General features: G+C 39.1%; 1 protein-coding gene across 7 annotated transcripts in view; it reads right to left on the reverse strand.

Moving 5' to 3' along the window:
• Positions 1 to 14,664, reverse strand: part of CORIN (corin, serine peptidase) — a 289,036-nt gene that overhangs the window by 244,170 nt on the left and 30,202 nt on the right. For all 7 annotated transcript variants that reach the window (XR_010338930.1, XM_064366854.1, XM_064366846.1 and 4 more), the window contains one exon: positions 7,332 to 7,476. Coding sequence is in view for 6 of the 7 variants with exons in the window: in XM_064366854.1 (XP_064222924.1) it covers positions 7,332 to 7,476 (145 nt within the window). In the remaining variant the exon portion in view is untranslated. The remainder of the gene's footprint in view (positions 1 to 7,331; positions 7,477 to 14,664) is intronic.

Raw genomic sequence — 14,664 nt, forward strand, 5'->3', positions numbered from 1 at the left:
ATCTACCATTGATGGACACCTAGGCTGATTCCATGTCTTTGCTATTGTGAACAGTGCTGCCATGAACATATGAGTGTGTATGTCTTTTTGGTGGAATGATTTATTTTCTTTTGGATGTATCCCTAGGGATGAGATTGCTCGGTCAAATGGTAGTTCCATTTTAAGTTCTTTGAGAAATCTCCAAAGTATTTTTCCACAGTGACTGAAGTAATTTACTTCAGTTTTGATTTGTATGTCTCTGATGATTAGTGATGTTGAGCATTTTTCATATGTTTGTTGGACACTTGTATGCTTATTTTGAGAAGCATCTGTTCCTGTATTTTGCCCCCTTTATAATAGGTTGTTTTCTGCATCTTAAATTGTTAAAAAAATGATTTTGAAGTTGTGTAGGAAAACCCCCACTTCCTAAAGTTTGCCTACATATAAACAAAATAGCATTAGGAAAAGTTACATAGTGATGCAAAATTCCACTCTTGGTATATACCCAGGAGATATGAAAATGTATGTCCCCACAAAAACATACACATAAATATTCACAGCAGGATTATTGATAATAGCCAAAAGGTGGAAATAACCCAAATGTCTCTCAATTGACAAATGGATAAATAAACTATGGTATAACCACACAATGAAATATTATTCAGCCATTAAAAGGAATGAAGTATTAATACATGCTACAATGTGAGTAAACCTTAAAAACATATGCTAAGGGAAAGAAGCCAGTCACAAAATACCGCATATGGTCATACAAAATGTCTAGAATAGGGAAATCTCTAGTAAAAGAAAATAGATTAGTGGCTGCTTGGGTTTGGGGTGAGGAGATGGGAAGAGATTAGGTGGTAGCTAAAGGGTACAGAGCTTTATTTTGAGATGACAAAAATGTCCTAAAACTGACTGCAGTGATGGTTACATTTATCTAAGAATATACTAAAACCACTGAATTGTAGACTTTAAATTGTTGGATTGAATGGTATATTATATTAATAAGAATCAATTATTATTAATTCACTAATTAATTAATCAAATTAATAAGAATAACCCACTTAAAGCAAATCATTCCTCCTCTGCCCTCTGCTCAGAGGCCTCTAAGCACAGAGGTACTTAAATGTACGTACATTTTATATTAGCATTAGACCCTGAGAATGAGAGGAAGTGTTCTTCAAAGAATGTGAGCTAATGAACATAGTCTCATGACAATCAGTCTTTTAAAAATGACAATGGTATAGCTGAGGAAGCACCTACCAGACAGATCTGTCCAGAGACGACAATGAACTCTGGACAAAACACAAAAAGACAACTACTGAAGGGTGATGGAGAAGGAGGAAAAGCAGGCCAGGTCTGGAGGGGCATTGACTCTTAGAAGAAAAGAGTGGCAGAGATTAGTTTCAGGACGGTTTACTGTCTTAGGCTGAGAGCAGGCCACAGTTGACCAACAGAGAAAGAGGCAACTAAAACTCCCACAGAAACTCTCAGTCCTCCTGGGCAGGGGCACTTGTTCTGTCCTCTTACTTGGTCACCCTCTGGCCTCTGGCATCTGTGAAAGCCAGAATTTCTAGGTTCCTTTCCTTCTCAGACTATTCTTCCTCTATCTCTTTTTCCCCCCTCTTTTTCTGCACTTTAAACACCAGCATCCTCCAGAGCTTTGCCCTCAGCTTCTAATCAATGCATTTTCTCTTCGGAGTTCATTGACTCCTGCTGCTTCAACTGCCACTGAGACAACTGCATGCATGGCAGACCTCCCTTCTCAGCTTCCCTCCTGGATCCTCTAGCTTCAGTCTTGTGCCAATGACTTGGAAATTAAATTTTAAAGTCAGTGCTGCTCTGTCACAGAAGCCAAACATCATATTTTTGGTCACAATTTCTCTTGAAATTTCCTTAGGAAAGAAACATGTTGGATTTCTCATTTTCCTCAATTTCTTGACCTGCTTTCACTGTTGAATTCAACTGTGATTCCACTGTACTTGGTTGTCCCATAGCATCTCTAATATACAAACCAACCTTCCAATCTTTATCTTTCCTTCATCTGCCTCCATCAGACTCCTGCGGCTTCACTTCCTATGTTAACAGGTGGCATCAAAACTAACCTGGTGAGATACAGGAGGCAGAGCAAGAGGCCTAATAGAAGTCTACAACATTTGTCCCCCACCCCAAAAGAACACCAAATTTTAAAAATTACGCACAAAAGGCACTGCTGCAAGAACCAAAACCAAGTGAGCAATCACAGTACCTGGTTTTAACTCCAAATTAGTGAAGTAGACATTAAAGAAGGCAGGAAAGACAGTCTTGAATGCTGACACTAACCTCTCCCATCCCCCAGCAGCAGCCATGTAGCTTAGAGAATGTGGGCACTTGTGAGAGGGAGAGTGCAGTGATTATGAGGCTTTGCATTGAACTCAGCGTCTCCCTGTCACAGCAGGAAGCAGGGGGAACATGTGGACAGGCCCTGGCCAAAGAGCAATTGCTCATCCCAGTGGTGAGAGCTTGAGTCCCAGCAAGCCTCATCATGCAGGCTGGAGTGCTCTGTGACTTTAAGTGAACTTGAGGGACAGTGTAGGCCACAAGGACTGCAATTCTTAGGCAAGTCCTAGTGCTGAGCTGGGTTCAGACTGGGAAACACATGACCTACTGAGACACAAGCTGGGGTGGCTAAGGGAGTGCTTGTGCCACCTCTCCTTCATCCTCCAGCAGTGGGTGTGTGGCAGGGAGAAATCGGTGTGTTTGGTGAAGGGAGAGCACAGCAACTGGGGGATTTTCCATTGAACTCAGTGCTGCTCTGTCACAGCAGAGACCTGGCAGGATTCAGCACTTGCTGATTAAAGAGCCCGATGGCCCTGAATACCCAACAGCAATACCCAGGTTATACGCGGTGGGCCTTGGGCTCTGAGATGTGCTGGCTTCAGATGTGACCTCACACGTTCCCAGCTGTGGCAGCTATGGTGAAAAACTCTATTTGAGAAAAGCAAGGGAAAAAGTAAAGGGGACTCTATCTGGCACCTCAGGTGCCTGCTTGGCCTCAGTGGGGTAGGGCACCAACCAGACTCTTAGAGTCCCTGAGTCTGGCCTAGGCTCTTGGTTAGCATTTCTAGACTGCCTTGGGCCAGAGAGGAACCCACTGTCCTGAAGAGTGAGTCCCAGGCCTGGGAGCATGCATCAGAAACCGACGAAAGAGCCTTTGGGCTCTAAGTGAACGGCAGGCCTAGCAAAACTCCCCATGGGTTGGTGGTGGTGGCAGTGGTGGTCACAGAGAGAGGCTCCTTGGACAATGGAAATGGGAGGGGAGAGTGGAAAGGACTTTGTCTTATGGTTTGAGTGCCAGCTTAGCTGCAGTAGAATTGAATATCAGCTAAATTTCTAAGGTTTTTCACTTCAATCCATGGCTCCAAGATAGCATCTCTGGACCTAGCTGGGGCCCAGGGGAACTCACTGCCCTGAAGGGAGGGACACAAACCTGGCTGGCAGGGACACAAACATCTGCTGATTGTAGACTCTAAAGCTTTGAGTGAACTTGGGTGGTAGTGGTTATAGCAGGCCTTGGGTGAGACTCAGTACTGTGCTGGCTTTGAGTCTGAACCAGCACAGTCCCACTGGTGGTGGCCACAGGGGTGCTTGTGTTCTCCTGCCCCCAGTTCCAGGAGGCTAAGCACAGGGAGAGAGAGAGAGACTCTGTTTGTTTGGGAGAAAGTAAGGGAAAAAAACAAGAGTGTCTGCCTGATAATTCAGAGAATTCTTCCAGACTTTATCCAGGAAGAAAAGTACTGCCACCAAGCCAGTACCTTTCTCTATAAGTCTGCAAGAACTGCAGCATTTTTAGGTCTCAGGCCCAAGTCCCTTAGAAGACCTGGAACACCTTCCCAAGAAGAATGAACATAAATGAGCCCAGACTTCCAATTAATTTAGCCAAATTAGTGGAAGATCTTTATAATGAAAACTAAAAATCTGATGAAAAAAACTGAGGATACCAAAAAATGGAAATATATTTGAATTTGATGCTCATGGATTGGAAGAATCAACATTGTTAACTTTTCCATGCTACTCAAAGCAATCTGCAGATTCCATGAAATCCCTATCCAAATATGAAAGACATTCTTCATAGAAATAGAAAAAACAATCCTAAAATTTATATGGAACCACAAAAGACCCAGAATAGCCAAAGCTATTCTAAGCAAAAAGAATGAAACTGGAGGAATCACATTATCTGACTTCAAATTATACTACAGAGCTATAGTAATCAAAACAGCATGATACTGGCATAAAAACAGACATACAGACTGATGAAACAGAATAGAGAACTCAGAAACAAATTTACACACCTACAGAGACCTCATTTTCAACAAAGTTGCCAAGAACATATGGGGAAAGGACAGTCTCTTCTATAGACAGTGCTCAGAAAATGGGATATCCATATGCAGAAGAATAAAACTAGACACCTATCTCTCACCATATTCAAAAAATCAAATCAAAATGGATTAAAGACTTAAATATAAGACTTCAAACTATGAAAGTGCTAAAAGAAAACATTGGGGAAACTCTTCAGGACATTGGTATGAGCAAAAATTTCTTGAGTCATACCACACAAGCACAGGCAACCAAAGCAAAAATGAACAGCCAGGATCACATCAAGTTAAAAAACTCCTGCACAGCAAAGGAGACAACCAAAAAAGTGAAGAGACAACACACAGAATGGGAGAAAATATTTCAAACCACCCATCTGACAAGGGATTCATAATCAGAATATATAACCAGCTCAAACAACTTCATTTAAAAAAAAATCAAATAATCCAATGTTAAAATAGGCACAAGATTTGAATAGACAATTCTCAAAATAAGACATACAAATGGCAAACAGGCCTATGAAACAGTGATCAACATCACTGACCATCAGAGAAATGCAAATCAAAACTACAATGAGATATCATCTCACCCCTGTTAAAATGGCTTATATCCAAAGGACAAGCAATAACAAATGCTGGTGAGAATATGGAGAAAAGGGAACCCTTGTATACTGTTGGTGGGAATGTAAATTAGTACAATCACTATGAAGTACAGTTTGGAGGTTCTGCAAAAAAAACTAAAATTGAGCTACCATATAATCCAGCAATCCCACTGCTGGATATACGCCCAAAAGAAAGGAAATCTATGCATCAAAAAGATGTGTGCATTCCCATGTTTGTTGCAGCACTGATCACACTCATCAATATTTGGAAGCAACCTAAATGTCCATCAACAGATGATTGGATAAAGAAAATACGGTACATCGCAATGGAATACTACGCAGCCATTAAAAAGGATGTCATTTTGGAACAACATGGAGGTTACTATGTTAAGTGAAATAAGTCAGACACAGAAAGACAAATTTCACATGTTCTCACTTATTTTAGGGTCTAAAAATCAAAACAATTAAACTCATGGAGACAGAGAATAGATGGATGGTTACAAGAGGCTGAGGCTGGGAAGGATACTGTGGGGTGGGGAGAAGAATGGGGATTGTTAATGGGTACAAAATATATATGTAGTTAGAAAGAATGAATAAGATATTATTTGATTGCAAACAGGGTGACCATAGACAATAAAAGTTAAATTGTACATTTAAAAACAATTAACAGAATATAATTGTATCATAAAGTACAAATGCTTGAGGGGATGGATTGCCCATTTTCCATGATATGATCATTGCTTATTGCATGCCTATAGGAAAGTAGCTAATATACCTCATAAATATGCACACCCACTATGTACCCACAATTTTTTTTTAAAACCAGGTTACCCAAGCCAGAAATCCAGGAGCCAGCCTTGACTCCTCTCTCCCTCACACCAAAATCCAATCAGTCTTGATTTCTGTAGATTTTAATGCACCCAGTGCCTTATTTCAAATCCCCATCACCTTTTACTTAGACCAGAGTCAGAGTTCCAAACTAGTCTCCTTGCTTCCATTTCTTTCTGCCTCTATACTCTGTAGTATATCCAGTTCTATGGCCTTTTGCAAATGCAAAATAATCAGAGTTCTCCTTTCTTAGAAAGATCCTCCAGTGGTAATCCACCACCCATAGCAGTGATTTGTAATCATTTTTATAGCAGATCAATGTTATTTTCAAATAAATATCATATAAAAGCCTAACATCTATAAATAGATATGAGCTGTATTTTATTGGGATGAACTTACTTTATAAGATATAAATGTATGACTTTGTAAACCATTAAGAACATAATAGGAAGGTTCGGCAAAATTTAAAAATTCAAAATCATCAGCAATGCAAAGATCAGCATCATTTTGATATTTATTTCTGTATTTTATTTTATTGCACATATTTTTTAAAATTCTGATTCATATCATTAGGTAGCTACCAGTGATAATAGTTTATTGCTTTTTCCAAGAAGTTCACCTTTCAAACTTAAAGTATCGTTCATTTAAAAAAAGAGAGCTCCACTCTCACTGCTTCACTTGACTAGCCTTTAAAAAATAAATAAACAAATAAATAAAGATAGCAAGATGCAAATACTAATGAGTTAACCTGTCAGTACATATCACTTGGTTTCTGGTTTTTACTTGGTTAAAATGTGGTACGTAGTATTTAGTTTGAGTGTGTATTTTAGATCTGTATTTTTTAAAAATGAAAGTCAAAGCAAACATTTGTGCAATCCTTCAGTCTCCTCCTTAGAACCTTGTTACCACAGAATAGAGTTTGAAACCAGTGATCTAAATTCTAAACCCCAAATCCTTTAGTATTTAGCATGAAAATGTAAGATCTCATTTCATTTGGATTTTATCAATCTAGCTGCGTTTCCCACCAGTGCCAAATTTTCACCAGTTTCCTAATATCTTCATCTTTCATAGGGTTATCGTTTTACACTAGTTATTTTCTCTGCCAAATGTGACTCCTGAACTACTGTCTTCTAACCTGAATTTCTATCAACTTAATTCCAAAGTTAAAACATTAACTCTCTATGATGCTTTCTTTGAATGTGCTCATAGGACCTTGTATACAGTTCTATCTTAAACTTGTGTTGTCTTGTGTGATAATCATCACTTCCTCTCAACTGTGAGCTCCTAAGAAGGGACTAATTTAACTATCCTGGAGTTCTCAGGGACTTTCAACATGCCTGCAACCTAGTAATCATTCCTTAAATGTTTTAAATTCATAAACTCATTTATTAATGTTAATAATAATAACCAGTGAAGTAGCTAAAACTGTGGATTTGCATAAAGTTGTCAACAGATAATCCTCTCATTGATTGACACTTTAGGTTAAATAAGTACTAAATAGAAATCACTCTTCCAAGTCATGCTAATTTTCATTTTAACTTCATTTTTCTTTAATAATGGCCTCACCCACCAACATAGGAAAGCAGGATCACCAGCAAGAGAACGACAGCACAGATACATGGAATCAGGATCAGCAATAGGAACCGGAGGAGGTTAGAAGTCGCCAGCTTCTGAGAGCAGCCATCGCCCATGTTATTGTCATCAGCTCCCAAGACCTAAAGTAAAGGAGGAAAACGCAAAATGGTTTTAATATTACACAACAACTCAATGCATGCTATGACATTTTAGATTAACAGCTAATCATTTAGAACAGCATAATTCCAAAAAGACTTTGCTGTTTGTGCTTTAGGGTATGAAATGAGCTTAGTCACCAAATCATGCCAATAAATGAACAGATAACTGTACAGAGCAAAGTATCTGTTTCTGAAACATTTTTCAGGAGTATATGAACTTTAAACAATATCCCATTTTGCTTTTATAAAACATAGTTGTCAATTTGGTATGATTCCAAAGGCCTATGAATGACCATGACAAAACCTTACCCTGGCCCAGAGCTATGATAGAAGTGAAGACTGCTTAATACAGTGATAAAAAATTGGTAAGTAGGTATAGACAGGGTATTATCCAGACTTCATTCTTTTTTGTCTCATTAGTCTAAACCAAATCTGAATGAATCTGGATAAAGTAAGTTTTTGGTCATTAATAATTCAGCCAGCCTCACTGTTACTGACCATGCATTTAGTGACAAGTTGAAATATAAGGAAGAGTCTGCCTTGATTGCCAATTAAACGCTAACAACTCTGAGGACATCCTCAGCCGTCCATGCTGCCCCTACAGCCCATCCATTGTGAGAGGATGATAAAGTGCAACAATGATGGTTCAGATAAAGTTCTTGTCTTCAAATGCTTCAAATTTTGCTTAGTTCAATCTCTTGCCAGAAATGGTATCTGGAAGTTCATTTATTATAAATGGCTAGCTTAGAGCAATGACATCTTCAAATGACATCTGAGATGGTACTAAAAGGGCTTTGAATCACTACAAGAAACTCTCCTGGTCTTCTTAACGAAGGCATTTCTCATGACTCTCTCTTGGACTTCTGATGCATTTTCTCCTCCGACAGTTTCAGAACTTGGATTATAACCTCACTGTAACTAACTCCTGAATCTCTCCTGCATGCTGAACTCCTTGCAGAATTACACCACATATTTCCAATGCCTTGTGGTTAGCAGCACCTCCTCCCAACAAGTCTAAAACTAAGATGAACCATCTCTGTCTCTCTATCTTCACACTAGTTCTCCTGACTTCCATATTTGTGTTTACAGAAATTCCTCCATTCTAATAACCCAAAGATTCCCCATTTCATCATCCCCATATGCCATACATCACCAGGTTTTGTTGGTTCTTCCTCTGTAATAAATACCAAACTTTTTATTTTTTTAAATCAATAAGCTTTGAGAAAGACCCTTATAATAAGTTGTCCTAACAGAATGGTCCTGTAATATTCTCAGGACTTCCTGACCAGTATTTGTTTATTTCCTATGGATGCAAAGGCAACTTTGATGGGTTCTTCTCAATTACAAGGCATATATGATTCTCTATTTCTGCTTTATTCCCCCTACATAAGAATATGGGTTCACTAACCCATATTGCAAACCATATTCACCACCTAATATGATTATACCTTCTGTAATTTTAGGAATTCTCCATGACAGACATTATTTGAAATAACTTATGTTGTTAACTTGAGAAGAGCTTCATTTTCTAGGTTAATGTCTTACTGATCCATTTCCTCTGTACCTGGTTTAAGCTATCAGCCAATGTGTTATCATTTACAATTAATTTATAATTGATCTTCAAGAAGACATAGCACTGGCACAATATAATATGAGATCTGCAACAGCACATGGATTACAATACTAACATTGGATAGGCAGTGCCCTTTCAGGCTTGTATACAACACTTTTCTACGAAAAAAAAATCAGTAAATAAATAAAAGTGTGGGACTACAGGCCAACAAAGTTAGTGGCAGAAACAAATTGTTTATTTTACTTAGTTATTGAACACCTACTAATTATAATAATAGTGATGGATGTGACAATGACTTCAAGCCACTGTCCCTCAAAAGCTCACAGTCTTGTAGGAGGATGATATGTACATGAATAACATAACTGTATTGCAAGGTAGCAAATAATAAGCGCCATGAAACTTATAGCTAAAGACATAAGAATTCAAAAGATAGAAATATGATTTCTTGCTGGAAGATCACGTAAGACGTTGCAGAGAGAGCAACCCTGAATTAGCCGTAATTCTGAGAAAAGTACCCCTGAAAAGGTCTGTTATGGGTTTTAAAAAGCTGCAAAATATCTACAGAGAGGTAAGAAAGTATGAAATGTATTTAACTTCTACAACAAAGAAGACGCTTCCTTGCTAAGGTGGTCACAGATGCATTATAGGGATAATGTCGGGTGATGAATTCACAATGGCTCATTGCCATCTGGACTCCTCGAGCCAGATATATCTCATTTAGCATTCATACTTAAAGTGTCAGTGGAGAAAATGATAGAGGCTCATTTTAATATCTCAGCTAAGTATATATCAACAGGTACTGGACCTCCAAAAACCATACTCATGATTAGACCAAATATTTTCTCAGTGACCAGAGAATTGATTGCTTTTTTCAAAGGGAGAGGAGGAAGAAATACGTAGGAGACATCAGCACTTTCTTCTTTAATAAGTTGCATAACTTTCCTCTTGCACTCACGGCCGCTTAGGACTGTTGCAAATGCTACATTATACACAGGCCCTTGGAGTTTCCACTGAACACAAGGCAACTCTCAAACTTCACTGTTGAGTAAACACCAGGTGAAATAAACAACCAGAATCATCCTTAAGCTTTGTTTCAATGGACTCTAAATGATCCTCTCTCCAAATGGCATCCCTCTTCCACAAGCACCTTCCCCAGCCTTGAAACTAAGCCGAGCACAGGCACAGAATTCCATGGCTAGGGCAGGGAACAACACATCTGATTGGACCTGCACATATTCGTAAAGCATGTCATTCTTATGTTTTTGTTGTTGTTATTTTCGGTTTTGGTTTTTGGGTTTTTTGTTATTGTTTTGTTTTGTTTTGAGGCAGGGTCTCACTGTTATCCAGGCTGGAGTGCAGTGACATGATCTTGGCTCACGGCAACCTCTGCCTCCTGAGTTCAAGTGGTTCTCCTGCCTCAGCCTCCTGAGTGACTGGGCTAACAGGTGTGCACCATCCATCACTCCCAGCTAATTATTTTGTAGAGACAGGATTTCACCATGTTGCTCTGGCTGATCGCAAATGTCTGGGCTTGAGCAATCCACCCAACTTAGCCTCCCAATTGTTCTTATGTTTTACTAATCTTGTTGGTGAAAATCTGTTTCTTGTATCTTAAGAACAGGCCGGGCACGGTGGCTCACGCCTATAATCCTAACACTTTGGGAGGCTGAGGCAGGTAGATTGCTTGAGCTTAGGAGTTTGAGACCAGCATAGACAACATGGTGAAACCCTGTCTCTACTAAAATACAAAAAATTAGCTGGGTGGGGCAGTGAGCACCTGTAGTCCCAGCTACTCAGGAGGCTGAGACAGGAGAATCAATTGAACCCAGGAGGTGGAGGTTGCGGTGAGCCAAGATCGCTCCACTGTACTCCGTGGAGGACAGAGTGAGACTCTGTCTCCGCCTGCAAAAAAAAAAGAACTAATTATTTTAAAAGCTGTCATGTTGTTTTGTATAATGTACACTGACTGGCACAATGTACCATTGTGCCACAATCCTAATGCCATCTTGGTGTCATCTGAGAGGCCAAAATTTCAGATAGCCAGTTCCTCCTTCTTGAAGCACTTTCTTCTTTGGCTTCTCTTTCTTCTACTTCTCTGGTCATTCTTTCTCTTTTCAGAGGCTCAGTTCTCACATTCACTTGCTCCCCAGGCAATGTCACCACACATATAACTTCAATCAGCAGCCCTCCATGGGTGACTTGCATCTTTAAATGACAACCATAGAGCTTTCCTCTGATCTCCAGACCATTATATGCAACTGACCACTTGACGTCTTCTCATTGGCTGTTGCAAAAGTAACTCAAACCCAACAAGTCTGAAACCAAATAAACAATTTTCATCCCCATATCTGGTATTCTTCCAGGGTTTGCTATCTCAAAAAAAGGTAATTCCACAGCTGTATTTGTCAGACATTGGGCACTTGGGATATATTAATATGCAAAAGGAAACTCATAGATGATACATTTTAGTAAAATAAACATCATGTCTCACCTGAAATACTGTAAATGTTTCCTCCTGTCTGGTTTACCTATATTTATCAATGCACTCCCTAACCTGTTCTCCACGCTATAGCCAGAGTAAGAAAGAGGCTGTATTATCTTTGGATGATAAGAAAAGACAACATGAAAAATGACCCCAAAGCTGAACTAATTCAAGAACACAGAGCCTGGAACCAGAGCTGATCATGAGAACCATGCACCCACACGATGTGAGAGGGCTTTGGATTTACATAGCATGTATGAGGTTTTGAGTCCATTTTATCAAGTTTGTAAAGGTCAAGGAGATCATCATTGACATTTCAAGTACATAAGTCTTTACCCTCTTCTACCTTCAGGCAGCATTTGACTCTGTCAACACATGGTACATTCTTAAGGGCACTTCCACAGCTGCAAATGGCAGAGAATATTTGAGAGCTTGTTTGGAGGTTCTAGCAGGGGAGTGCAGCTACTTGAATACCCTTGACCAACGATAGGTCCTCATTTATCTGGGATGGTCATCCTCTTTGACCAAGCAAACAGCTTCAGGAAGGACACACATGGAGTAGTGAGGGAGGAAGGGGACACCTGCTTAGCAAGCCAGATCAGCCAAATCAGCCAAATCAACCCTGACGATCAATGGGGTGACAGATGTCACAGCCAAACTGCCCTCACTTCCAGCAGAAACTATTTGAATACAAGGAGCTACAGTCCTGTCAACCCCTCAGACAGAAGAATTACTCCCAAGGCCAGAGCTAGGGCTTACCAAAGAGCCAATGAATATCTGTGACTAGCGGTTTTAGGTGGGTTTGTCCAGATAATTCTTGGAGGTAGGAATAGCTGCCAATAACCAGGTTACCCTAAAGCAGGAGTTCACCCCAGAGGAAACCAAGTGAATTATTTTCTCATTGGTTGGGATATCTTTTGGGATAAATTTTACATCTTAAATATATAGAGCAGAGATAGTCCATGGACCAAACTCAGCACATGGAGTATTTTTGTACATAAAGTTTTATTGGATACAGCCATGTTCATTCATTTATATTCTGTCTATACTGCTCTCCTGCTACTACAACAACATTGAGTAGTTGCAACAGAGATCATATGGTACTCAAAACCTAAAGTCTTCACTATCTGGTTCTTTATAGAAAAAGTATGTGAGCCCCTGTTGTAGTGTATCAGTATGTTTCTGTGTGTTTTTAAACTTGTATGTTTAATATGATAATCAAACTAAAATATGAATTCTTTAAAGAAAATTGTATTTTCATTCTTCATCAGGGCTTTTAACAAAATATGATATAATTGTACAGGGGGTAAATTGTCAGACAAAACTATTTGTTGCTGTAGTGCAAAGTTATGCCAGAAAAGGTTGAAAGATAAAAATAATCTTTAAAGTAGAAAATAATTATCAAGACTATATGTGGGCATAGTGGCTCATACCAATAACACCAGCAATTTGGGAGGCTGAGGCAGGAGCATCGCTTGAGCCCAGGAGTTCAAGATCAACCTGGACAATATAGTAGAGATGTAGACCTCATCTCTACAAAAAGAAAAAAAATGTAATGTTATCCAGGCATGGTGGGGCTCTCCTGCAGTCCCAGCTACTTGGGAGGCAGAGGTGGAGGACTGCTTGAACCCATGAGACTTGCTGAGAGCCAAGATCACACCTGTTGCCTACTGCACAACTCCTTAAACCTTGGAATCAGATCAGATACCACCACCCCTCACTGCCTGCTCTACATGGATTCTTTCATAGCACAGCTTTTGCATAGAAACCGCCAAGAACCCAGCTTTGTGGAGATAGGACAATATCAAAAGGAATACACACCAGTGCAGTGGTGTATGTATGTATGTACTGGACAAGAGCAAGACCCTTGTCCAGTACATACATACATACATACATACATACTATATTTGCTACACTAGGAGAAAGGAAAACACTAGTTTCAGAAACAGTCAAGCTGAAATAGTACAGCAACATGCATCATAGATTATAGGAACCAACAAATACTCATAAGATTTTAGAGCTAGAAAGTCCAAATTTAGTCCTGCTTCTTTCAAAACACAGTCATAGCATAAATCATACCAATTCAGTGTATTTCTCACCATATATGCAAATATTGCCCTTTTCTCATCAGTGAATGCCCTGTATCTAGAACAGCACCTGAACACAGTCAGGAGCGAGTGGATAAACACTTAGTGAATAAATGAATGCATTAAATTTTCTAAATAAAAATTACTTTGTACAGAATTATGCAAATAACTACTTCTTACAAAGTCTATTCCTAAATCAACCAAAAATCCTTGAAGTAGAAAATGTATTTGGCAAGAAGTAAAAAAATAGGTAATAACCACAATTGCATGCTAATATGACGGGTGCACCTGTTGCCTACTGCACAACTCCTTAAACCTTGGAATCAGATCAGATACCACCACCCCTCACTGCCTGCTCTACATGGATTCTTTCATAGCACAGCTTTTGCATAGAAACCGCCAAGAACCCAGCTTTGTGGAGATAGGACAATATCAAAAGGAATATAGCACAATCTAATGCTGAAACTGTGAGCTACCTCAAGCTAGTATTTCATTCGATGACCAACAAATGTCAAGTATTGCTGCATTTGCCTCAAAAATTAAAAATATCCAGTAAAGTCCCTTGAGTCACTGCAGCAACCTTTGGTACAACAGCACAGTTTGGAGACCATAGTCCTAGTTCTTGCTTATTTATTTCTCCCCAAGCCTAATCTAAAAACAAAACAAAACAAAACCTATTCCTTGACCATTCCAAGGTTTTGCCAAATATACGCTGTCTTTAGCTCTGAAAGCAATAATATGCACTCAGAGAAATTGTCTACAAATAGACTAACATCAGCTTGCTATTTCTTAAGGTACAGCATCAGACATGGAGATATGTCGATATTTTTATTTCAAATAAGGTTTGTTTAAATTGCCATCAAAGATCAGGCAAACTTGAGGCAGCATTTAAACCATTTCTGATTAGCATAATATTTTTGAAAAGGGAAGATTAATTCTATCTGCATAATGTGACATTATATCACGGATTTTATTAGATACCAAAATTATTCTTACCAAAATTAAATACTGAAATGTTCTTAACTAAA

This window comes from Aotus nancymaae, unplaced genomic scaffold (genome assembly GCF_030222135.1).
Source record: "Aotus nancymaae isolate 86718 unplaced genomic scaffold, 86718_ANA_hifiasm-v0.15.2.pri h1tg000006l, whole genome shotgun sequence".
Taxonomy (NCBI): Eukaryota; Metazoa; Chordata; class Mammalia; order Primates; family Aotidae; genus Aotus; species Aotus nancymaae.